This window comes from Pelodiscus sinensis, chromosome 6 (assembly GCF_049634645.1).
Source record: "Pelodiscus sinensis isolate JC-2024 chromosome 6, ASM4963464v1, whole genome shotgun sequence".
In the NCBI taxonomy this organism is placed as follows: domain Eukaryota; kingdom Metazoa; phylum Chordata; order Testudines; family Trionychidae; genus Pelodiscus; species Pelodiscus sinensis.
The window spans coordinates 26,951,225-26,977,369 of NC_134716.1; the positions used below are offsets into that span (position 1 = coordinate 26,951,225).

At 38.9% G+C, this 26,145-nt stretch overlaps 1 protein-coding gene across 17 annotated transcripts in view; it reads left to right on the forward strand.

Annotated features, from left to right (window-relative positions):
• PTPRD (protein tyrosine phosphatase receptor type D) overlaps nucleotides 1-26,145 on the forward strand; it is a 1,779,541-nt gene that overhangs the window by 1,746,011 nt on the left and 7,385 nt on the right. For all 17 annotated transcript variants that reach the window (XM_075931585.1, XM_075931599.1, XM_075931586.1 and 14 more), the window contains 5 exons: nucleotides 11,350-11,635; nucleotides 12,116-12,294; nucleotides 13,577-13,703; nucleotides 15,330-15,455; nucleotides 21,951-22,105. In XM_075931585.1, coding sequence (XP_075787700.1) covers nucleotides 11,350-11,635; nucleotides 12,116-12,294; nucleotides 13,577-13,703; nucleotides 15,330-15,455; nucleotides 21,951-22,105 — 873 coding nt within the window. The remainder of the gene's footprint in view (nucleotides 1-11,349; nucleotides 11,636-12,115; nucleotides 12,295-13,576; nucleotides 13,704-15,329; nucleotides 15,456-21,950; nucleotides 22,106-26,145) is intronic.

Genomic DNA, 26,145 nt, shown 5'->3' on the forward strand with positions numbered 1-26,145 from the left:
TCAACTTATATTATTGACCAAAAGTAAGGGAATATCTTGTGAAATTGAGTTCCAAATTTCCTGCCCCTCTGAACATTTACACTGCCAACTTTAAGCTTCCTGTTAATTGTGGGTATTACTCAGATTTGTACTGTGTGACAGTGTGTACCTACTCTTTGACCAAGCGGCATGTTTTCTAGTTCAAGGACACATACCTACCCTAGATTTGATTGTGCTAATGTGCTGAAAACAATGTGTGGCCATCAGTTTAGCTATACCAAGTATGTGTCAGAGTGGATGAGTTACCTACTCAAGAGGTGTCTAACAGCCCACACTGGTGCAGCTGTACTATTTTTAGCATGCTAACCTCAAAAGATCCAACACAGTATTTCTCCTTGAACTGAAAATCACACTTCTAGCTCAAAGTGTTGTTAGAAATCAAATTGTAACCTGAGGTGCATAGGGTGGTACTCGCTGAAAATACCAAGATCAGGGCAGGCTGCAAAATGGAGAGCAGATTCTCCCCAAAACAGGAGCTTAACACTGAAATTAGATTTTCCACCCAGTCACAAATTGTGCTCTTGATCACTGGTTAAAACTGAAAAACATCTCAGGGCCCACTTTACCTCATTCCAGTTCTAAATCAGCACATCGCTCTGGTAAAGTGAGAAGTATTTATAACTTTTATAATTATATAAAATGTTCTTTTCAGTTCCAAAGGATCAGTCACATTACCAGATCTATACTAGTGTGAATTGTACCTGAAATACCACACTGCCAGGCAATCCTTTAGCATATAAAACTTAAAGGTTTTATTATAAAAGAAAGAGAGTTGTTAAGTGGTTCAAGCAAGCAGATGACACGTGACTTCAGAGTCTGAATAGAAGATTCTTAACGGCATTGGTGAATTGGTTGGCTTGAAAGTCCCCTTCGAAGACATCCAAACTTAGATGGGTCATTCTGTGCTTTGTTGAGCACTTCAGTTTTTAAAGAAGTTATTCCAGACGTGAGAAGCAGGATTGAAGACAATATGGAGAAAATGCAGCTATCTTTTAATATCCTGGCCTTGTGGCTTCTTAATTATTTGTCTCATACACCAGTGAACGGGCATGAAAAAACTGTTGGAGTCCCCTCACAATGGACTTGTCCCTACATGTCCTTCTGACACAAAGGTGTAACTGCTGCCTTTTCTCAGTGGGCTCATTGTATAGTTGATTGTCCTTCATGGGCCATTAAGCAGCCTGCACAGCGCTGATGCCCATCTGTCGAGGGTGCCACCCAGAAGCAAAGCACAAGTTTGATATACAACTATCCTACACCTATTTTACTCCTGGAGGGATTCTGCACCACAAATTCCAAAAATCTGCACAAGAAAACACCCCTCAAAAGTGCAAAATTCTAGATATTTTATTTTTTAAATTCTGCGATGTAATCATACCAGTTTCAACTGTTTTGGTTAATTTATTTAAACTACAATAAAGAAAAATGTCACACTAAGTACTCAGCATTTTGTCAACACATGAAAGTTAAGTTATGAATACTTGGTAACTAATAGCCTGTATTCCACTTATAATCCTGGATTTTCATTTAAATTACACTACAAAATACTAAACAGAAAAACAAAGGAATATGTTTAACCTTTTAAACTGCTCAGTCTTTCACAGAGGGGAGACAACAGACTTGCAGGACTTGCGGAAAGTTTTACAATCTCGGAAAGGACAGGGACTTAAGAGGAAGGAGTGGGGCTGGAGCAACCAGCCCTCAATACCACCCAGAATGCACCGTGCAACCCCCTTTTCTCTGAGAGCCACCCAGAGCATGCTGTGTGGCACTCCAGTAGAAATTTAAATGGCACAGGACCTGGCTGCCACCACTCTTACAGAGTCCTGCACACTCTTTTGAATCATCCAGCCCTGGGGCAACTGGCCCCTTTCCCTCCCTCCCATCAGCAGGCCTGTTGATGGGTAAGTGAAATAAATCCTGAGCTCTAATCTAACCCCATTGTACCTCTTTGGCGAATGAAAAAAGTGAGAGAGCATATGGATTTTCCTATCTCAGGATTCCCATGCTGTCATTTATATTAAGACTCCTATACATCACTCTGGCAGTATAGTGATATAAAACATACACAGGTTTTATACTCTTTGAGGAATTGACTGAGAATGGGGACAGTTAACTAACAATAGGAACAATGTGCATATATCTTATTTGTGCCTCAGAGAATAAAACAACTAACTCAGGCATGCAGCTTCATTTGTGACTCTAACGTGCCTCCTGCATAATAATAAAAAGCCCTTCCCTTATGTACCAGGGAGCTGCAGTCTCAAGAGAAAGAAAAATTCTCTCTCTCTCTCTCTCTCTCTCTCTCTCTGGCACACACGTTTGCCCACCGTCAGCCCCCCAGTAGTGATACACTAAAATGTATGCCTAGTTCCTTTTCCTCAGCTCCGACACTTCTCTAAGCACGTTGGAACAGACATACTGCCAGGGAAGAGGCGTGTATGCCCCAGCTGATTGGGTTTTTTGGGGTGGGTTTTGGGTTTTTTTAGGGGTGGGTCCATTTTTCTGCGTGGAAGGTACCGGTGACACACAGTTCCCTCAGGGGTAATATGCCAGACTAGAGAAGTTCAACCTGTACCTTACATGCCATATCTTGCAAGCTTCATTGCACTTGTTGATATGAATAATAATTATAAATGCTCCACACAGCGTCTCTCACACATACTTAGCTCAAAGTGCAGCATAATTTAAGGTAGGCTGAGGCCTAGTCATTCAGGGATTTGAGAAATACCAGGACTTCTGAATGGTATCCAATGGCAAACAAAGTGCTAATGTGGCATGGAGAGCCAAAGAGCAATGTATTCTCATGTGGTGTTGCTTACTGATGTACCAGGAATAAAAGGTCATCACTTTGACTGTTTTTTCAAAACATATCCCTCTTTTCACCGATGTGCTAATTTCCTAAAGACAGGAATGGGAGTGGCAATTGCCTTTCCTGCATTTGATATAGAGATGATGCAGTGCTGTGTGTGTGCATGTATCACCAAGGTCAACAAGGAAATCCAATGATGGACACAGAAGGCTGAAAAGAAGCCTGGAGACATCTTTGTAAATATTCTGCAATCTCTGAAGTGTTCAAGGAAAATAAAGTAATTGCTGAAAGGACACTGTAGCATATGTTGTACACACTTCCCAGCCACCTCTTGTCCTAACCTTCCTTTCTTCTTATTGAGAATTTGGTCACCATATATTTCCTTAGTAACTTACCCATAGAAGGTCATCATCCAATTTTTATTACAAATTCCATGAGTAGGTTTGTATACTGTTGAAAGCAACTAATCATATTAAAGTGCATTTTCAAAATTATTTTACAGCTCAGATTCCTTTTCAAAGCTCAGTGTTTAGTGATTTTGGCTCTTTACTTCATCCTTCATTAGAATGCATAATCGCAATAATGCTTTGGGACTGTATCATACAGGCATACAATGTCAAAATATGTTCTGAAATTCACCAAACCTTATGGGGAAAATAGTAGCTTTTTAACTATAGTTCCTTTTGTTTGATAACCATATGGGCTGTGTCTACACTGGCAAGCTATTCCAGAAAATCAGCCACTTTTCCGGAAAAGCTTGCCAGCTGTCTACACTGGCTGCTTGAATTTCCGGAAAAGCACTGACGATCTAATGCAAAATCATCAGTGCTTTTCCATAAAAACTATACTGCTCCTGTTCGGGCAAAAGTCTTTTTCCGGAAAACTGTTCCGGAAAAGGGCCAGTGTAGACATCACAGTAGTGTTTTCCGCAAAAAAGCCCTGATCGTCATTTTAGCGATCAGGGCTTTTTTGCGGAAAAGCGCGTCTAGATTGGCCACGGACACTTTTCCGGAAAAAGTGCTTTTCCGGAAAAGCGTCCTGCCAATCTAGACGCGCTTTTCCGAAAATGTTTTTAACGGAAAACTTTTCCGTTAAAAGCATTTCCGGAAAATCATGCCAGTGTAGACGTAGCCATAGAGTATAAAATGTCAGAATATATAATAGTATATTTAAACAGAGAGCAAGATGAGAGGAAAGCATTTCTGGGCCATACCAGTTTGAGGATATAAGTTCCCACATATATTCTTACTGTACAAATAAAACATAGTTTCTGCTCAGACTGCTAGAGAAACTTCCCTTGTCCTAATTTCCTATCTATCTTTTTCTGAATAATTGCGGGAATCATGTAATGCTTTGATTCACTTTATAAAGTGCTTGTATAAAATCTTTTACAAAAACTGGTATTCAGTGAAAAACAAATTCAGAAATGATTTATTTAAAAGCACCAATCAACATTGTGAAGAAAAAAGAGGCAAGAGAAGCAAGAATCCTGAAACTGGAGTTGGTGGACTTTTGTTTTTTGATACTCTACACTCTCTTTCACTTTCTCCCATCTTGCTTAGCGCTCCCGGCAACATGTCTTTCCTCCTCCAAGGTTCATGTTTTGAGGAAGGAAGCATGAATAAGTAATCATACAATACTCATCCAAATCTGCAGTCATCCCACAAGAATAAGGAATCCTGCCAAATCTACATTCATGCATGAATAAAGAGTAGCACACTCATACAGGTTCCCTCCAAGAATCTTACTGATCCTTCTAGAACTAATTGCTCTACTAAACATAACTGAAGGGAAACAGATGACACATTTTTAGAGTTTTCTCATTTAGGATAATCTGTGGCTCTGATACTTGTTTCATATGATAGTCTTCTTCAATCCATTATTTTAATGAAATGCTAGTAGTTGTTTTTGCATCCATAGTAGAATAATATTTGAACAATACATCTTCCTCCATTATTAAGTTGGTAATGATCTTTCAGCTAGGTTTTGGGGGAGTTATTTCCTTCCTTATACTATGTAGCCCTGCTATTCAAGTCCTTTATTCCTTAGGAATTTTATAGTAATGAATCAGTGGTTCTGCAGAACTTAGGAGCTCTGCTAAATTTAAGCTAAAATTCCTACCAAGTCAAAGGATTATCTTAAGTGTGATACTTTTTATTGAAGGAACAACTAAAAGTAAAAATACATTAGAATCATATGGTAGGAAGAGACCTCAGAGGTTATCGAGTCCATACCTCTGCTAAAAGCAGGAGCAATCCCAAATAAATCATCCCAGCCAAGGGTAAGTCAAGCCTGGACTTAAAAACCTCTAGGGATGGAGATTCTGCCACCTCCCTAGATAACCCATACCAGTGCTACAAATTTCCCCCCTCACTCCTCTCTTCTGCAGATTAAACAAACCCAAATCCCTCAACCTTTCTTCATAAGTCATGTGCTCCATACCCCTAATCATTTTTGTTGCCCTCTGTAGGACTCTCTTCAGTGTGTCCACATCCTTTCTATAACAGGGGGCTCAGAATTGGATGCAGTACTCTAGATACGACCTCACCAATGCCAAATAAAGGGGCATAATCACTTCCCTAGATCTGCTGGCCATGCACCACGATATGCCATTAGCTTTCTTGGCTACAAGGTCACACTATTGTCTCCTTCTGTTGTACTAATTATATTTTGAACCACAAGCTCTTGAATTTTGATGTTCATTTCCAAGTGCTAAAATCTCATCATTTTTAATTTAACAAATGTATATGTATACACTTATGCTCTGGACCAGGCCTCCTCAAGGAACTTCAACTTTATTAGAGAAAAAAATAAAAATATTTTTCTTTATCATTTACACTTTAAAAAAATAAAATGATAGGCAACTTCTTCTCTTAGAGATGGGCAACAAGATGAATCTCTTGAGGATTACCTGTTCTTTCATTCCCTATGAAGCACTGGCATTGGTCACTGTCAGAAGACATGCTACTGGGCTAAATGGACCTTTGGACTGATCCTTTATGACTGTTCTTATGTTAGATGTACAGAGCTGAACAGGGGGGAGCTCTTGTGGAATGTTCCAAATTCCCCAGGAATACAGGTCACGTGTGTCTTGAATGTTTCTGCAAGACCTTTACCACAAGGATCTGTGCTTATATGTGGGTGTATATATGTCTAAAGAACATAATAGAATTTCAAGTACACAGAGACACCTTGTAAAGACTGAAAGAAAAATCTTCATAAAGCTCACTTAATGGAAGAAGGTCCAGGATTAGCTTTGGATTTATGAGTCTCCTGTACACAATTCAGATATTTGTGAAAAGTCCCTGGGATCAGTAGGCAAGGCTTTCCCTACCATATTTCAAGTACAAAAAGATGTTTGCCTGTTCTGTGCTCTCCTTTATGTGCCATTTTTTCCTATCCAGTTTAAGAAATCTCACAAGCTTCCGTTAGAACAGATCATGTTTGTTTTCAGTATAAAATAGATGTGGGGAAAAAAGGGTAGTCCAACGAACAACTAAACATAAAAATCCCATGTCACGTTCCACACACAGGAGGTTGGTACTCTGCCATAATCACAAAGAGAAAAAACAGCAGTCCGTCTTATTGCAATCAGTTTTATGTACTTTCAGTTCATAAACACTAGTCTCATTCTATCCAAAACTGTAATATTCAATCAAATTATCCCCTGATATGTCAAGAATGTCCTAAATGATTTTTATTCCATATTTTACTATCTTTGTTTCCAATTAAATGATCTGTGAAATTTAGTAATTTCATTGCATCCTTTGCCAGATCACTGAAGTATCAATAAGGGGTCAGCATTAAAACAATAACAAATTAATCATAAAAGCCAACCTGTTACAATGATTTTAGTGTGGCATAGCCCCCTTATGACTCTTCATTTTCCCTTTTTTTTGGTTTTTTTGTGCACTGTAACTGCATCGCATCACGGGACATTAAGCACATTTCAAACTCGTGGGACTGACTCGGTCGTGTTTTTTGAAATTGAAAACAAATGTTGTAACTGAGTGAATGATAAAATTGAAGCAATAACAATTTCTGGGTAGGCATGCTTGTTTAATGGATTGCATCATTTTTCAGCATGTAAACGCTGCACTGTGGTCTAATGCTCATTATCTAAATCATGGTCTTAGTGGAAAGTAATTAGAAAAGAATTTTGCTTTGGGGGGGTGTAGGTGCAAACATAACACCCAGTCCTGTGAGGGGCTGAGTGCCTTTCCTTTGTTTGATTATGCCTCAGTGAGAGCTGAGGTTGCTTTCTACTATACAGCATTGGGTACATGATTATGTATTTGTCCTGTCTGGAAAAAATGAATCCTCTTTCCTTTCTTTCTTGCTTAGAGATTTTAAAATAGAATAAATGGATTGAATTGTGGTGGCTTCAGCCTGCAGCTGATGTTTTCATACTGTATTCTAAGATATGAGAGAATCAGCCAGAGTGCCTTGCAACCAGGACAACGAAAAGCAGATCAAATAGAGATGCTTTATCAGTTGTGCTGTTCTTATCATGTTTTTTGGTTGAAGGCTGTTGAAAGGATGAAAAACAAAAAAGCACAAATAGTGTTCTGTTATTATCACCATGATGTGAAGCTTAGTTCTTCAGCATCAAAGAAAAGTGCATTCTCTTTTAGAATTTTAATCATTCAACTTGAGTCACGCAACGCACTTTGATACTGCTGGGCAATATAAAAAGAAAACAATTAAATAAAAGAAATTAAGGTCAGTGAGAAATTTGGTGATTCAGCCAATAACATAGTTTCCACAAAACGCACGCGACACGCATGCATGCAAGGATTCCCACCATTCAATTTCTTCATGATCAAATAACAGCAATTATTGTCATTTCTGGGTAATTGTGGTAAAATTTAAATGTCAGCAGGGTGTGTCACATCTAGTTATAAAATTCCTATTTGTCTTTGAAGTCATTGACAAAATGCCATAGATTTTTTTTTCTGGGGGTTGTAACTGAAATCGAGTGTTTTTGCTTAAGCTATAGAATTAAGTGAATAGATATAAAATATACTCCTTTAAAATGATAGATTAAAATAGTAGCATTACCATAGGCTATTTCTGAAAGAAAAGGAAATTATAATTGACCCATATTCCTGTGTCCTGAGTTTCAGCCTCAAATATGGTATCAGGAAACCAACTTGCAAATATGAGTTTAAAATCCTTGGAAGAGTCACTGATTATGTTACTTTAAGCTAAAATGAATATTATCGTAAACATCAATTCTTTTTCTTATACAAAGAAGAGTACAACTTAAGTAAATATCTGTTCCCTTTAGCAACTATTCAGAGAATACATGAAAATGCGGTTGTTGTTTTTTCTTAATACTAAACATCTCTGTTTAATTTTGTGATTTCAGTTTCCTTGATTACTGTGTTTGTTTCAGCAGGTTGTAATGTAACCTGTTCCCCTTTCTAGGAAGAAATACACAGATTTGTACATAGTATTATGTAACAATCCTATTTATAGACTGCTATATTTAATTGTTTTATCCCTTTCTGTTTCCAAGGGCTCATATGCATCATCTCAACTAAAGAGTTATTCTTACTTTAAAATCAGATTCAGATTCCTGACATGTCAAAAGTCAGGCATGTTCACAGAAGAAAAGTTTAGATTTGAGCCATTATAAGTAAAAGTGGAGTATTGGTAAGTTTCAGGTCAGGGCCTAAGCTCAGACTATAAACATTCCAGAAGTGAGAGATGTGTAAGATCTAGAATTTTGGCTTGGGTTCCCCTTTTAACCCATTTGATTTTCAGTGGTGACGCTTCAAGATTCTTAAATGGTCACTTACCACAAAATGCTTTTCACACAACTTGTATTTTCTTTGGCCAACCTCTTTGAATCAGGAAGGTCTTGATATCACAACCAGAGTTTATTTTGCAAATACTGTTGAACACAGCCCTATGATTTATGAATTTCCACAAGAACTAATCAGCATCTCTTTAATATTCATTCACACAGAATGGTGTTTGTTGTAAGTGAAAGACTGACAGGACTGTGAACTTCTGCCATTGTTTAGAAAGTTGTTATTCCTCTGAATGATGTCTGAGAGTCTCAGTCTAGGGGGTGTAAAGACACATCATGTGTGAAGTATGACCAAGCACCATGAGACACTGAAACGTTAAGGTGTCTGTACTGTACCAGAAAAATGGGTGAGGAGGAGCAAAGTATCTGAGTGCTGTGCAGCACATGGTACTGCAGCAGAGTTCAGAACCTAGGCATGGGAAAGGGAGTGGACTTGGGACACTTAAATGCAGATGGAGGCATTGGCACCTTGAAGTAGATAAATGCCTCAAAGCACATGGATATATTGGCCTCATTATAGTTCAGCCCATTTGCACCTTTGAATATTTCAAACACTTGAAGGTAGATAAATGGCTGCTGGATAAACTTTGCTGAGGATGAGTATGTCAGCAACTTAAGGGCTTGTCTATACTGACAAGTTATCGCACTGAGACTTTCTCACCCAACTGTGTATAGACTGCAGGCTTCTTTTGGAAGAACTTTTTTTCAGAAGAGATCTTCCGAAAAAACTTCTTCCGAAAGAGAGCATCCACACACAAAAATGCATCAAAAGAGCGATTTGCTTTTTCGAAAAACAGCGTCCACACTAAATGGGCACTATCTTACATTTAAGCTATGATTACTATGGATGGAGTGGCCACCAGGGCACCTGTGCTTTTTCCTCCTCTTTCGAAATAACTCACTCTTCCCCATCCACACACGCCTAATTCCGAAAGAGCCCTTTCAGAAAAAGGCATCTTCCTCATAGAAAGAGGATTACCAATGCCAGAAAAACCCCTCCATTCTTTTGATTTACTTTCAGAAGAACATGACTGTGGTGTTGACATAACAGGTTTTTCTGGAAAAACAGCTATTTTTCCAACAAAACTCTTTAGTGTAGATATACTCTCTGAGGTAAGAAAAATCACCCTCTTAAGTGCAGCAAGTTTCAGTGTAGAAACTTGCCCGTCTAGACAGGCTTCCAGCCCTGGGAGCTGTGCCCCTCATGAAGATGGTTTTCCAAAAGCACAGGGAGAGAGTTCTTGTGCTAGTGCCAGGACCACACTATCACATTAAAGTGCTGCCGCAGCAGCTTTTTTAAAGCTGCAAGTGTACATAAAGCCTTATAAGGTACAGCCAAGTACCTCAGTATGGATAGATCTGGATGTATGATGCGTCAGCATTAGCTGATCTGTCAGCTTTTGATTGGAGCATTATCTCAGTGAGGGAGCCAGACCTTGAATTGATAGTAACATCTCCACTATCAAACCATCCAAATTTTCATTAGGCCTTACTTGCTTTGCTTCTAAAATTTGACATAATTGCACGACGAGGAAGTACGCCATATGTACAATGACTGAGTAACTGTGTTACTAATTATTAGTAAAATTCATTTTACATTTATAGAAGTATGGATTGCTCTAGATATCTTATAAAATCACATACTTCACAGGGTTGTTGGTTTTTTTTGCTAGTTATATGCAAAGTCAAAATGGATCCAAAAGGCCACAATCATAGGAACTATGATGCAAGTGCTAAATGTTTTGTAATGGACAACAATGTCAGTCTCTGCTGTTGGCAACAAGCCAAGAGTGGCCCCTGAATTAGGGAATAATAGTTTAAAACTTCATGTAAACTTATGTGCCAAGCCAGTGGGTGCCATTTTCTGTGATTTTCTTGCAAGCCCACAGAAAGGAGGCTTGCCAAGATAAAAATAGCTCAGGCTTGCTGGAGCGTATAACTCTTACCAAACCAAAGTGAATGTGAAGGTGCTTCCCAATTGGCATTTGAAGAAAGAGAGGTTGATGGGTTTGGTGCGTTTGCACAAGATTTCTGTTGTAGTTGTTTGAAAGGTCTGCTTTTGGAAACAGCAAACTGGTGTACAGAAATGTTTAATGATCTCTAAGACTTGTGGAATCTTACTGACAAGAATTTTCTCATGGGCCCCCTTCAATCCTGTTTTGTACACCTCTGGCCTGCTAATGATTTCCCCCGCATAATGCTACAGGACTAGCATAGCACAGTCACTCCAATCCCCCAATTCACAGCACCTGGTGCAATAGTCATGGTGGCTTTGCTGGGTGAAGAGGATTGAGGTTAGTACAACCTGCCTCAAGATCCAATCCAGGATCAGAGTCAGGAAGTGGGAGCTTATAGTTCACCTACAAGGGCAGCTTGTACAGGCCTAAGGTTTGGGAGCACTGCCTATATCATTCAGTTTCACTAACAAATTACTCTCTTCTTAATGGAATAGAGACTGCTTGAGAATAATGGACCAAGGGAGCTAAGGGAGCTAGCTCAACTCTCCCAACAGTAGTGCCCCTTTTATAGGAACTAAAGTTAATATTAGTACAAAAGTGAACAGCCCAGAGTCACTCCCATGTCTTAACCTTCAAAGTTATCGGAAGTGAATGCCATCAAAATATGCAGATTTTATTAAATGAAACATCCTTTTCCTTCACTTTTATTTGGTTCTTTTTAGTGCTGGAGTCGGCAGGACTGGCTGCTTCATTGTAATAGATGCCATGTTAGAGAGAATAAAGCATGAAAAGACTGTAGATATTTACGGCCACGTAACTCTAATGAGAGCCCAGAGGAATTACATGGTTCAGACGGAGGACCAATACATCTTTATCCATGATGCACTGCTGGAAGCAGTGACATGTGGAAATACCGAAGTGCCAGCCAGAAATCTGTATGCATATATTCAGAAGCTGACACAGATAGAAACAGGAGAGAATGTCACAGGAATGGAACTGGAATTTAAGGTACTGCATGCAACGGGAAGATAAAAATATGTTGGGGTAAATATTTGATGATGCTAAATTTTACACTAGTTGTTCACAGGAACATTGGGCTCTTTCTTAAGGCTAGAATTTCACAATTATGCTATGTGGAAAATAAGGTTGCATTTTTATGTCGAATTTTTTTAAGCCTTATAAATGTCCAGATAAAGATCTTTCGTACTTTTGTTTGTTTGTTTGTTTTATTGTTTTAAAATATTGGTCGCCTAGTTCTTGACATAGTTTAGTATTTGTATTTTTCATAAATATAATTAGAATATTAAAGTTGTAACATAGTGTTAAAAAGCAGATTATATGTATCTAGTTAGTATGGTTAGAATATAAGAAAATGATCATTTAAAATTAATGGGATTTGTAATCAGCCAAAACAGAGATGATATCGGCCTATGAAATTGTTGGGTGTTGTCATACTTTTCCCTCAATTTATGTTTCTCTGTTCAACAGCGTCTAGCTAGCTCTAAAGCTCATACTTCAAGATTCATCAGTGCCAATCTTCCATGTAATAAATTCAAAAATCGCCTTGTTAATATTATGCCATATGAATCAACGAGGGTATGTTTGCAGCCAATCCGAGGAGTAGAAGGCTCTGATTATATCAATGCCAGTTTTATTGATGGATACAGGTACTAAATGTTGGTGTGTTGACATGTGAACTGTATATGTTTATAGTAAATTGCAACTAAATTAAGGGTCACGCTGTATGTGTACATACCATTCCATGTTGGTTTTCATTTTCAATTAATGAAAAATAAACTCTGAACTGTGTTCTCACCTACACTGTGCAGGGAAACTGGTTTGGGGTAAAGAACTCTGATTTAATAATCATGCCTAAATTTCAGCACAGGAATACTACTAGTGTAAAGGATTGTTTATGTGCATCAGGTTAGTCTTATACTTTCACGCATAGCCAAGCTGGGATCTCAGTTTCGTATTGTTCCATTAAGAGAGGCAGGGAAAGAAAAGTCAGGGAATTTATCTCTCAAAAGCAGCAGATATCCATCTGTGTGGATCCTACTGAACTCTCTGAGGCCAGCGCTATGCATCTCGGCAGCCATTACCTATACATCACTCCAATCCCTACCATCCTTACAACATATTTCTTCAGGAGCCAGATGACATTGCTTGACTAATCCAGTGGCTTCATTACACAAGCCATGAAGGGGACACAGTAAATAATAATGCTGCTTGGGGTAGTAGTAACTTCCACTCATCTATATTTGATTGTGCACTGAGACAGCATACTACAGAGAGTAGCTTCTTTTTGTCTCCATCCTTAAATCTTCATGGAGCCAGAGATCAGGGGGCAAAGGAAGCATGTGTCATTGTTTCTCCTTCTGTGCACTACGCCCCCACTGAAGATTCTCCCAGTTTGGTGCCCACCTATAAAGGACAAGTGTAGCCTCTTGTTAGGGCAGTATTAAGACCACATGTGGCAGGCCACATGACTCTGAGGGGTTTTTTGAGGCTCTGTCTCCTGCCTACTTTTACTGGAGTCATTACACTATTGAATGAGTTAATAAAGAAGCTGCTTGGTGCTATAATTCATAAACCTAATAGATTGTACGACAGTCATTTCTACAAAATGAAGCAGCACAACTAAGTGTTCCTTAAGTGCTTTTTATGACACACGAAATTGAGCTATTAGAGTTGCATTAAAATTTAAATAATAATGATAAAGACATACATCATAATATTAACAGAGCAATTTCCTTTGCAAAGTTCTAAAAATAAAAAATGCCATTGTTTCATTAAACAATCTTAATAGGTTTCTAACGTGCTTACCACTAATAATATATATATATTTTCCTTACTTTTCCTATAATTGTGTCTCAATATAATGTTTACATATAAATAGAGAGCGTTTGAGTGTCATCACTTTGGGGATTTTCCTTGTTTTTGATGTAGGCAACAAAAAGCCTACATAGCTACACAGGGACCTTTGGCAGAGACAACTGAAGATTTCTGGAGGATGCTCTGGGAGCATAACTCCACAATCGTAGTCATGCTTACTAAACTGCGAGAAATGGGCAGAGTGAGTATTTCTTTAGTATGCTTTCAACTTTGTTTCTTTAGGAAAATTCATGCCTTATTTTAAAATCTCCAAAAAAGTAAAGATCAGTGGTAGTGTTTAACAATAAAAATAAAATCGTCATAGAAAATGCTATAAGTCTTCACTGTTCCATTTGTGAATTTCCTTATGTTCCAACATTTCCTATGAACTTTTTATAGTGACCTTTGCAATTCAACAGCTTGTTTACAGTGCTAAACCTCATTAAGGGCACTTTTACACAGCAGGGCTATAGCCGAAATAAGCCACGCAACTTGAGCTACGTCAATTGAGTAGATTAAGCCAAATAGCTTATTTCAGCTTTTAGCGCTGTCTACAGAGCAGGAGTCCAAGTTAAAGCACTCTTCCATCGACTTTCCTTACTCCTCGTAAAATGAGGGTTACAGGAGTCAGAGTAAGAAGTTCTGTAGCTCAACATTATTTCAACATCATGTCTAAATATCTGCTTGCAGTATAGACGTAGACTATGTTATTTCGGAATAATGTCAGTTATTCCAAAGTAATGCTGGTTCATAGACATAGCCTAAGTTCCCGCCTGGTGTAGTAGAAGGATTGGAGTAGTTTACAGAAATAGTAGAATTGCACCAGTATAAACTTTTGTATGGAAGTTGATATTAAACTCGGGCTCTGCTTTTGGAAGACTTAGATGGTTTAGAGAATTCATAGTTGATATAAAAGGCTAGATCTTCAGATGAGGCCAGTGTCTTGATGGAAATTAAGGAAAGGAGAGAGAGTTTTAATATTTGGATACCTTTGTGAACTGAAATCACCAAGGTTTGCAGAGTTCCAGGCTAGAGATGTTAAATATAGGTTAATTGAATAGTCAAATAACCTCATGAATTTCATTGGTTACTCGACTATTCTATAGTCCCCAGGGGCAGGGCTGGCAGCCAGTGCAATCTGGCCCCACTCCCGAGGAGCCCTCTGCCACTCCGCGCTGCTGCCTCTGATACAGGGTGCTAGTCGGAAATTGGTCCGCGAGGTGTGCCAGTTTAAAAACCAGCTCCCCTCATGGACTGGCTGCCTGTCTCCCCATGCTGCTGCCTCTGATCCAGGGGTGACAGCAGCCCCAGTCCAGAGGTGGGGGGAGGTCCTGAGCTCCTGGACCCAGCATGAGCCGAACTGCCTGCCCACCTACCTCCTAATATATTTTAAATGCAGAGCCACAGTGGGGGATAGATCCCAGACCCGTTACAAGCCAGGACTGAGACAGGCTGCTGGCCATCCTGCAAAAAATGTAGTAGGCGAGGGGGTGTGTGTGTGAAATACATATTGTCTATACCATTAACCTATAAGCTTTTGTTTATCGGTTAATTGGCTGCACCATTACATCTCTATTGTAGGCACTATGATCATTTTTGTTAAATAACAATTTAACTGGGGTGCAGGGAATAATTCAGAAGCTCTATGTCATGTGACAGAAATAGTGATATGCCACGGCCCACTGGCAAGGAAGTTTGGAGGGTTGGCAATGTGATATACTAGGGTTGTACCTCCTATTTTATGGATAAATAGAAGACTTTGGGCTTTATTTCTTTCAGTAATGGTGCTTTTCATGAGCATAATGTATCAATTTGCTTTTTTTAATAGGAAAAATGCCACCAGTATTGGCCAGCAGAGCGTTCAGCCAGATATCAGTATTTTGTGGTAGACCCCATGGCAGAGTACAACATGCCACAGTATATCCTAAGGGAATTCAAGGTCACGGATGCCAGGGTAAGTTAACACAACATAATTCTACTTTCTATATCTTTAAAAGGAATCCAGTACCTTCCCTTTTCTTTTTATTAGCAATGCCTTAGGGGTATGCTTGATTCCCAGTCCTAAGCAATTGCCAAAGAGAAGGGAAAGATAATAACAACTTTGTAAGAGAACAACTGGCTGTAATTCAAGCATAACATCTGGGCAGCACAACTTTTTGCAAGTTCAGTATATGTGTTTGTGCTGAAAAGCGTTAGCTGATCAGAAAGCTATGTTCCCAATCATTTCCTCCACCACCGCCTGCTAAAGCTGCATTTTGGAACTTGCATCACTTAAGGCTGTAAATATGTTATTGTTCTGTCCAGCCCTTTAGGTCATGCACACTTGAAGGTTAATATGGTGTGATTTGAAAACTGCCGCACAAATAGCTTTCTTAAAAAAAGCTTGACAAGCTTTGCACATTAGACTTCAATTTTTGGCATGGCTTACTCCTTAGTGTTCTAATATGTCTGCAGAGAAAAGCTATACAGCCATGACCCTGGTTAGCTAATTTCCATTCTGCACTTCTACAGACTGCGGAGTCCAATGTTCAGCACTGATGTAAGATTAATTAATATAAACTTATTTTTATAGGAATCGCTTTGACAATTCTCATACTGTAATTTCTAATTTCTCACACTGTAACTTCACAAGGTATGGCAGGGAAACTCCTACCCTGCTCCATCTTTGGAAGTACTGTAGAAATATTGTTTATTGCAGCAACATGGCAGGTTACAGGACTTTAGGGGAATAAAACGTAGTGCTCCAGAGCTATACACATGAAATTACACATTACATATATGAAAAACCAATATTGGATAAAGGGTTCTTCAGTGAAGAAGAGAGAGGTTTAATGTGATCCAACAGCTGAAAGTTAAAATGAGGCAAATTTAGAATATAAATAATGTGCAAAATACTAATAATGAAGGTAATTAACCAGTGGAATGACATATCAGTGTTGTGATGGATTCTCCCTCACTGGAAGATTTTTAAATCAAGATTAGCTGTTTTTCTAAAAAGATATGCTCTAGTTCAAACAGGAATTAATTCAGAAGTGCCCTATGGTCTGTGTTACATAGGAGGTCAGGCTAAATTATCACACTGGTGCCTTCTGGCCTCATAATCTGTGAATCTATTATTTCCTTTTATAATTATGACTACGTTGCTGATGTTATCATAGGCTATAATGAAAAGGTAGACTAGTACTTGAAACAGTTAGCTAAATGGTATTTTCACTAGCCAGAGGGCACATTAAGACTAGAATTGGACAAGGAAGCTGGAATGTGACTTTGCAAAGACAAAAACAGCCACAATTTAGATTGGCTACCACTTTACGTGAGCTACCACAATTGAGTAAGGTTCATCTGAATGATTTCTCTTCCGACGTGTCTCTGTGTAACAGTGCTGGAGATGACATGGCTCATAGCAGCAGTTTTCAACCATGCTTATAAACAAAGACAATCATACAGTCATGATAGCCAATTTCAATACCACCCTGGTACTTAGTAATATCATTCTCTTCTTCCTAAAACTGGAAGATATGTAAGAGACACAGGTGACCAGTTACATATTACAGATGGGCAGGAAAGAGTCAAAGATGTAGCTGATGATTAAAAAGCAACAAATAGTCCGGTAGCACTTTAAAGACTAACAAAATATGTAGATGGCATCATGAACTTTCATGGGCACAGCCCACTTCTTCAGATGACCAGAGTATTGGATGTCAAGAACCCAAATAAATGAGGGAAGAAGGGGGAGGGAGAGAACGAAAAAAATGAGAGAGGGACAGAAAGAGGCAGAGGGTAGATATGTATCATAGAGAAAGCCAAATATATATGTAACTGGAAAAACTGGAAAACGACAGCTCATGATACCATCTACATATTTTTTTAGTCTTTAAAGTACTACCAGTCTGTTTGTTGTTTTTTAAGTTTTTCCTGTTACAGACTAACTCGGCTACCTCTCTGAAACTGATGAAAACAGTTTGCAAACAATCCCTTGGATAAAATGTATTCATATGGTGTTCATCAAAGACAACAAATCAATGTGTCCTACAAACATTGTTTGTAAAAATCAGTCAGAATTAGTGAATAGTTTGCAAATTGATAAAAAAAGCAAAACTCGTCAAATAAATTATTTGCCTCAATAGTTTGACTGTCTGTAGTATTAACACACCAGCTAAAGAGTTAATTGATTTAACCTATGTTGAGTATAACTCGCCAGTCCTGTTGTGCTACCTCGCAATCCCTTAATGTTAATGTTTCCTTAGTGCTGCCCCAATGGTTCCAGGTGCTTTAAATGACTAATTGACAGGCTTAGAGGGGTATGTGGGCTGACTATCCAAAGGGGCTGAGAACATGACTTCACTGGAAGTTGTGGGTGCTCAGCATGTACTAAAATCAGACCTAATCTTTTCTCAGGCCAGGCCTACACTACAACTGAGGTCGGCTTAATGTATGCAATTCCGGCTATGTAAAAACTGGAACTGGAGTCGGCGTACCTCACACAAACAACAGTGGAATTTATGTAACTAAATCATGCACATATCTAGAGCAGAAAAGCCCTTTATTTTTGTAACCATTCTTCCTCCTTTTGATGTGCAAAGTCTTTTGTAACTTGATAATATCATCAGTGGCCTCGTGTGCTACTTTTAGTAGGTGTCAGTAGCAGAATTTGATGTGGAGCTCTGTGTTATTACTACACTGCACAGTGAACTGTCATAAAGTTCTGGTAACCTCCATGACTGCTCCTGTCTGTGATTTCTAACTGTCTCTGTAAACTCTGAGGATCATCAGCTTGGAGTAGTTTCATGCAGCACCAGCCTATGAAATCTATTATATTTTCTATAAGCTCATCAAAAGGCAGTTGAATAGCCCAGTGAGAGGCAAAATAGAAGTCTAAATGGCCAGCCAATCAACACATTAAAAGAAACCTGGACCTCTTTTGCTCAGCACAGCAATCTGAAAGTTCATGTGCTGAAAACAGCACTTTTTACTCTGCAAACTCTTACAAATGTTCTTTAATAAAGATTTTAATAAAATGTGTACTTGGAAGTTGACTACTATGGGGAGATATCTCACTAAAAAAAGCAACACCATTTATAATGCCAGCAGCATGGGGAACATAATGTAAGAGATTGTAGATCTGTTTCCAATCTGTTTTCATGCTAGTCTATCATCATCAGAGTGACTTTATAAACTATGCTATCATCGTTAAATACCACATAAGTTCTGTTAATTGCTATTAAAGCAAAAGAGGAACAGGTTTTACAGACTCCTTTCCTAGCAGTTGGTAATCTAAAGTATTCCACTTTTCAGCAAACTGCCCACTGCTGTAATCAGCCCCACTTTAAAGTTAAACCTTTACCAAAAAAAAAAAAGTTTCACAAAATAGAGATAGAAATTAGTGATCTTTCCAGCTGCTGCCTGAGCACAGTTTCGTCTTAAATTAGGTTTAGTCTAGTAGATTCTCCCTAAGCACAGGAACACTCTATGCCTGGAGCACCCACAAGGAAAAAATAGTTGGTGTTCAGCACCCACCGGTGGCCCTGCCAATCAACTCCTTTCTCTCCTTCTCTTTCTCCCTCCCTCTTTCCTTTCCTCTTTCCCAGTGCCTCCCATCTGCCACCATTGGCTGTTCAGCAACATTCAGGAGGTACGGGGGGGAAGGGAGGAGAGAAGAGACAGAGCGAAGGTGGGTCAAACTCAGAAGAAAAGGTGTTACAGGATGGGAGCAGAGAGGGGGCAGGAAAATGTGGGACTTGAGGAGGGCTTGGGGAAAAGGGTAGAGTAGGGATGAGGCCTGGACCAGTACAGGTTTCAAGCACCTCTGGGAAATGATGAAGTTGGTTCATGTGTTATCTAGGATGTTGCCAAAGTGTCTCACAGAAGGCTTTTCATTCTCTTCTTTGTTTAATTTGGGAGGCAGAGATTGTCAGCCATTTTGTTGCCAGAGCACCTTTTGCTAGGTGATTTAGGGCTTAGTGCTGATTGTGCCTGTTAACTCACAGGGGCAGGACCCAACAGAGTTGTGGATTCACTTCAAGACAGAGTCAATTAGGGATAGTTGCTTTTATAATTTCTCACTACGTCACTACTATTATAGGCTTAATACTGCCAGATGGTTACACAGCTACTGCAAAGTAATATGCCAATAAGCATAGGCAGAGCAATGCATAAAAGAGTAACAGGCACTTGGAAATGCATATGCCCCTTCATTCTGTGGGGAGTCCCATTCTGGTCACCTCGCACCAGGCCACAGTGGACATGGCTCTAGTTAGGGGGATCCAGGGCACCCTTTGAGGTCTAGGTCCCCGGTGAGACTCACTGGACACAGGACTCCCTACACTAGTTATTTACTGGGTGTGCGCATCCTGGTCCAATGCCACTCTCAAGTTCCCATGGGGCTAAGAACCGAGGTCATGTTATTTATCCCATTCTCGGCTCTCAGCTAGCAAGCATAGGGAGTTGCGGCTGATGAAGGCCGTCTGATAAAGAACACCTGGTATTTTCACCAGCACGGCTCATGGCTGACCTAGAGGAATACAAATTTAATCCCTGCAGACCTACATATGGCTTTTTATGTGACATTGCCTTTCGAGGGGACAAAGTAGTGTACCTTTCTAGGGTAGCATGATATCAAGGAGGACATTACAAGAGAGGTTTATTCCTAAGAAAATGACATTTTTAGTAAGAAACATTAGCAAATAGCTGAAGCTGGATTTCCTAAGGGGTGTAATGCTCTAGAAAGCCAACCAAAATTGTGCTCTCAGGTGCAGTTTTTGAAATATGCATTTATTTTAATTGGATGAAACAAATTCTTCAGCACTAGAGAGTTCACTTCGACTGAGGTTTTTTTTTCCAAAGGATACGAAGGATTGATGTGTCAGACTTAAACAATGTTTTTGTTGTTTCTCTGGATTGTAGCAAGAGGACTGTGTATAAGTTTCATTTGTAGATCTGGGAAGTAGAAAGTCAATGGACCAGTAGAGAAATCAGAAAAAGTGCTTAATTTGTTTAATTTTCAAATGATCTCTATTTCTGTTGTCAGAACAATCATGGTGAAGTATTTTGGTGTGAATATAAAGACTCCTGTGGCCCCTTACCTTCCAATCTGCTTTTTTTTTTTTTTTTTGGTGGGTTACTATAAGTGATTAGATGATTTGCTGGTTTAACTCTGTAAAAGACCATTTTGAAGAAATGGCATCTGGCGCTAGTTTCCTCTTTCCTCCTCTTGTACAATGCCACAGTTACTGCTTAGAGGCATAGTGACTAGCATATGTTGTTTCAGTTTTCACAGCAGAAAAGTAGATGCCTTTAGGAAGTAAAAGGTGTCCAGAAGGCATGAAGGTTAACAGCAGTAGCTCAATTTGTGTCAGTCCTTTGATATGTCACCCCTTATACAGATTGACAGTGCTCAAAATCAGCAAGCATAACATCTGAGTATTTAAAACAACCATATTCCTTGGCATCATGTTAGATTATATTTTGCACTTATTTTACTAACCATTGGAAAATTGGCATTAAAATAAAGTCTTCATTTGACTTTAATACTTGTGGCTTTATTTCAGTATTAAGAATCATACAGTATTATGCAACTTTAATAACCAATAACTCTAATCATCACATAAGAAAGTAGCCACAGACGTGTGGACTGCTTCTGTAGATTTTAATGAGAGAAGGAATTTTCCATGTATAGGGTCATTAGTTTGTCTAGTCCAAGTTGCATTGTGAGTCAGTGGATGTTTAGTTACGTGAAATGAGTTGGTGGTCTCAGTCTAGTTCCTAATAGACAGATGCCCATATCACAAAAGAACACTCACATCCAGCATTCTTAGTGGCAGTCTTAACAGAGAAGACAAAGGACGAATGGGAAAAAACTACCTTTTTGTCTGTAGAGATGGCCCAGCCAAGCTGAGGTTGAAACATATTAGCCAGGTAGTGTGTGGGGAAACTTGCACTGCCACTGGCCATGCTGTACCTGTTTTCATACATTCCAAGGACAGAAGGGACCAATGTGATCATCTAATCTGACTTCTTCTATAACACAGGCCATAAAACTTAAGAGAGGATTTGAATCTTGTGGGCAATAAATCCAGCACTTCTCACAAGTACTTAATTAAAAAAATCCTGCCAATTAACTAACTCCCAACTTCCTTGTCCTCAAGCTCTCTTTTTCCAAGATCTAAATGTCAGACAACATCCTAGCCAATGCCGAGAGTAATTTGAGTATTGTCGTGGTTAATGAAATTGCCCTCTTATGTCAATGTGGTATAATATCTGCAAAACAAGAGGAAAAACATAAGCTCATCAGCATTGTGATTGGAAGCATCTTAGTAAATGTGATATTAGCCATCTTTGCTCTTTGCATATTTTCCCCTTCCCAATAATTGCTGTTCTGGTTTGCTGACTGACTGACTTTCATCTCCTGGAACATTCTTTTGTGGTATACTGTGTGTGCCTTTCCTTAAAGGACGGCCAGTCCCGAACAGTGAGGCAATTCCAGTTCACTGACTGGCCAGAACAAGGAGTGCCAAAGTCGGGAGAAGGATTTATTGACTTCATAGGCCAAGTTCATAAAACAAAAGAGCAGTTTGGTCAGGATGGACCGATCTCTGTTCATTGTAGGTAAGTAAAAAACTGCAATGCAGATTGATTTTTTTCTTGACTAAGAAGATTTTTTTAAAGTTTTACAGTTGACTTTAGAGGGTGGCTAATTGGTGTGAAAGTTCAGATATGAATGGAATGACTTCCCAAATGAACAACAATCCAATGCAAATCCTTCTTTTCAATAACGTTAGAACTAAACTGTGGCAAAATTCCATATTGACACTCAAGGTGCCTCTCACATAAGAGCAAATGTGATTTTTTTTTCCTTACAAATTATCTTTGCCACAGGATAAAAACAAACCTGGTCTATGCTGCACAGTGGGAAATGCCTTATTACAGAGTGATGTGCCCGATTTTGTTTTAAATAGTAATTAGGAGTGAGGCCATTATGGTGATGAAGATCATTACCAGTAAATATGCTATATGTCCTTGAGTAGCAGGCTGGGGATGGTTGTCAAAATAGGCCAAATAAAAATGGCTACTACATTAAGCAATCCAGTGCAATAAGAATCATAGCGTTCAGACACTGTGTTTTTTGACTAGTCAGCTAAAAGCTCTGAATGTGGAGCTTATCCTCTCAGAAGGTGCAGTATTCCCTCTGTTTCTTTTATCAATGAGTGACCGTGGCTTTTAGGATCAGGCCCTAGAAATAATCCAGAGTGAAGTTTTATAATTTTTATTTTACGCCTACAGCTTTTGGTGGCAATATTCTAAAGTCTCTAGCAGATGCTAAAGAGAATATATTTATCTTTGATTTCTTGATTAATACATTGCTTTCAATAAATTCTATTAGGAGTTAGAAATTAATTTTGCAATAATTAAATGGTGGTTTTGATGGTTTACATTTTATTGTTTCTGTAATGGGGGACATTTAATGTAGGTACAAGTTTCTTTCTATGGGCTGAATGGTGCCTTTTTCTCCCATGGAAAACCCAGATAAACTCATTTGGGAGAGGGGGTATATAGAAAAGAACTGAAAGGGAAATATTCTAGCCCTGCCAAATCCAGCAACAGCCGTTGTTGAACAGTATCTGCGCAACTGCTCTACTGCCTTGGTGGAATTTAGTACCAGCTGAGACCCACTGCACTTCCCTAAACAGGAAGTTTAAGCTGGTGGATCTGCTGGACCATCTATACTCCTCCTTTGCTGTGTCTTTTAGAGTACATCTAGACTACAAGCCTCTTTCGAAAGGGAGTGTATAGACAGCAATCAGTATTTTTGAAAAAGAGAGCTGCTTTTTTGAAAGAGAGCACACAGGCAGTCTGGATGCTCTCCTTTGAAAAAGCACTGTTAGCGTTCAATAATGCCTTTTTTCGAAAGAGCACTTTTGAAAAAAGGCGTTATTCCTTATAAAATGAGGTTTTCTGCAGATGAAAAAAATGCCGCATTCTTTCAATTTAATTTTGAAAGAATGTGGCAGCAATCTAGAAGCAAGTGAAGTTTTTTCGATAAAAAGCTACTTTTTTCTAAAAAACCCTGTAGTTTAGACACACCCTTAATGCCTACTACATACTGCAAAGAAGAAAGGCATCTCAGAATCTCTCTGAGGGATGTTCATTGGTACATAGGGGATAATGAATTATCTTACACATCCTCTCTAATATTAGCCCTGTCCAACCCTAAGGGTGTATCTAGACTATGCTAGACTTTCGAAAGAGGATATGCAAATTCCATGGGAATTTGCATATCTTCTTTCGAGCTCACTTTCAAAAGCAGCACTTTCAAAAGTGAAAGTAATTAAGATGCAGTTTTGTCGGTGAACCCTCCCATTTTTCGACAAGCCGTTTTTCCTTAAAAAATGAGGTTTACGCGGCTTGTCGACAAACGGAAGGGTTTGCCAACAAAACCGCATCTTAATTACTTTCACTTTCGAAAGTGCCACTTTCGAAAATGAGCTCAAAAGAAGATATGCAAATTCTTGTGGAATTTGCATATCCTCTTTCGAAAGTTTAGCGTAGTCTAGATACGCCCTAACTGGCTTTAGGATTTATATGCCAACGGAGTGGTGGGCAATATAATTCTTTACAAGCTCTGCCATGTGTGATGTTGAGATGAGATGCAATCATAATGGGCTCGGAGTCATAAGTCAATGGGAGCTGCACCATTGACTTCAGTGGGAACAAGATCAGGCTCAGTTAGATCATCTATCTTCTTTCTTGGATGCCTTATTGGCAGTGAAATAGTCAACATTACTGACATCTAAATTGTCATTATTAGGATCGTTCAGAATCAACATCTTGTAGACACGGAGCAATTCACGTTTCTTTACAAATTATTGACTGCTATATAATTCAGTCTCTCCTCTGCAGCCCTTTTATAAAAATTGCTTGTGGTCTGTATTCCAGACTATTTTCAAGGGACTTATTTGTAAAATGGGAGCTCAGGGAAATTCCTCACCCTCTGAACTTCCTGCTTCTCGGTTCCCTGTAATTTTCCTCTCTTCTATATGTTTTTTTCCTGTGGTTTGCTTACCTGTATTAGAGTAAACCACCGTGACTCAGAACTATAAGATACTGAGTGATTTCTACTTCTCTAGGGTGTCAAACCAGTGTGTTACTACTTAAACTTTCTAACCTCATTAAGCAATTAATTAAAAAGCACTTAGGTCAACTAAGGACTTTTCTGGAAATCCAAGGCTCAGAAATAGTGTATGGTAGGACCAGCTCAAGGTATGCCAGGTTAGTGGCCGCACGGGATCCTCCTGTGCTTATACATGGCACTTTCTTTTTCAGCATCCCGTGTCAGCTGATATCTAAGACCTTATCAATCCTCTGGTCTATCCTAACACAGACCACCCTTTAAAGATAAACTTCTCCCCTTTGCAAAAACTTCCTTGCTTAAGCCTAGCTCACAAAATACTTACTAGCCCCTTCCCTAGCGCACAAACCCTGCTACCTTCCCCTAATGAAAAACATCCTTCTCAAACCAGAATAAGTATCTGGGGTTATAGAACTCCGGCAAAGGCTCTCTGACTTTTACTCAACAGATGGCTCTATGAACAACATGTCTGGCCCTTTTATGTACTATCATAGCAGAACAGAGTTTATTGCTGTGTTTGAGTAGGACTGTATGAGATTGATCTTTAAAAGCTGCTAAAGGTATTGTGGATTTCATTGAACAACACTGTTACAGCTTTTTAGAAATCCTAAACATCCTTTGGTGAAGAGATGCCACACTGTTTAAATATGCTTGTCAGCTTCAGCCCATAGTAAATGAATCCATCCATTTTTGGCAGACTTTATTCAAGCGTTACACTTGCTGCTTAATTAGGATCTGAAAATGTGGAGATTTTTCATATTATTCAGAGTCTTCCTCATTAACCAACTCTCCAGATGCTTTTTTGTGTTTCTCAAGAACACAACAGTGTGAATTAATTCCCTTCTCTTGCTGGTTAAAAAGTTCTAAATAGTTGTCTTATAGTAATAAGGAGTTGAAAAATACCAGCCTTGGAAGCAATCAGACTTGCTTAAAAGATTCATCCTTTCATGTTACAGTTGTCAAAGTTGTTGTACATGAAGAGGAAGCATTGTTATATTCCTCTATAATATAAGTTATATTTTTTTCTCAAACACCATATTTATATCACATTATGTGTATGAATATTGAAAATTGTGTTAAGTTCTCCATTAAACAATAAAAGCAAAGAAACTGAAAGATACAGCTGATGCTCTGTCCTTAGCTTACCCTTGCATAATTCAGGGTTCTGGGAACAGGGAGTAATCTAACATACCATATGTAACAGGACCTAAATAAGTTGAGATAAGGATACAGAAGTAATCTAAATTCTGGCTTCCATTTCTTTTTTCATTTCCAATTAGACTATTGGCAGGCCGGTGAACCCTCTCATTTTCCCCTACCACATGCTGACCACTGTACATTCTTGGTCACAAACAAAAACATTAAAAATACTTCCTGGTTATCCAACTTTCACTAGAAATTCAGTAGTACAAATTTGAGTTTGCCAGAGAATGTCCACTTTGTCAATATGTATAATTTCCACACAGAAGTTTTGCTTATAGAGCCTTTTCTCATGTGGATGACCATGCACATATGGTAT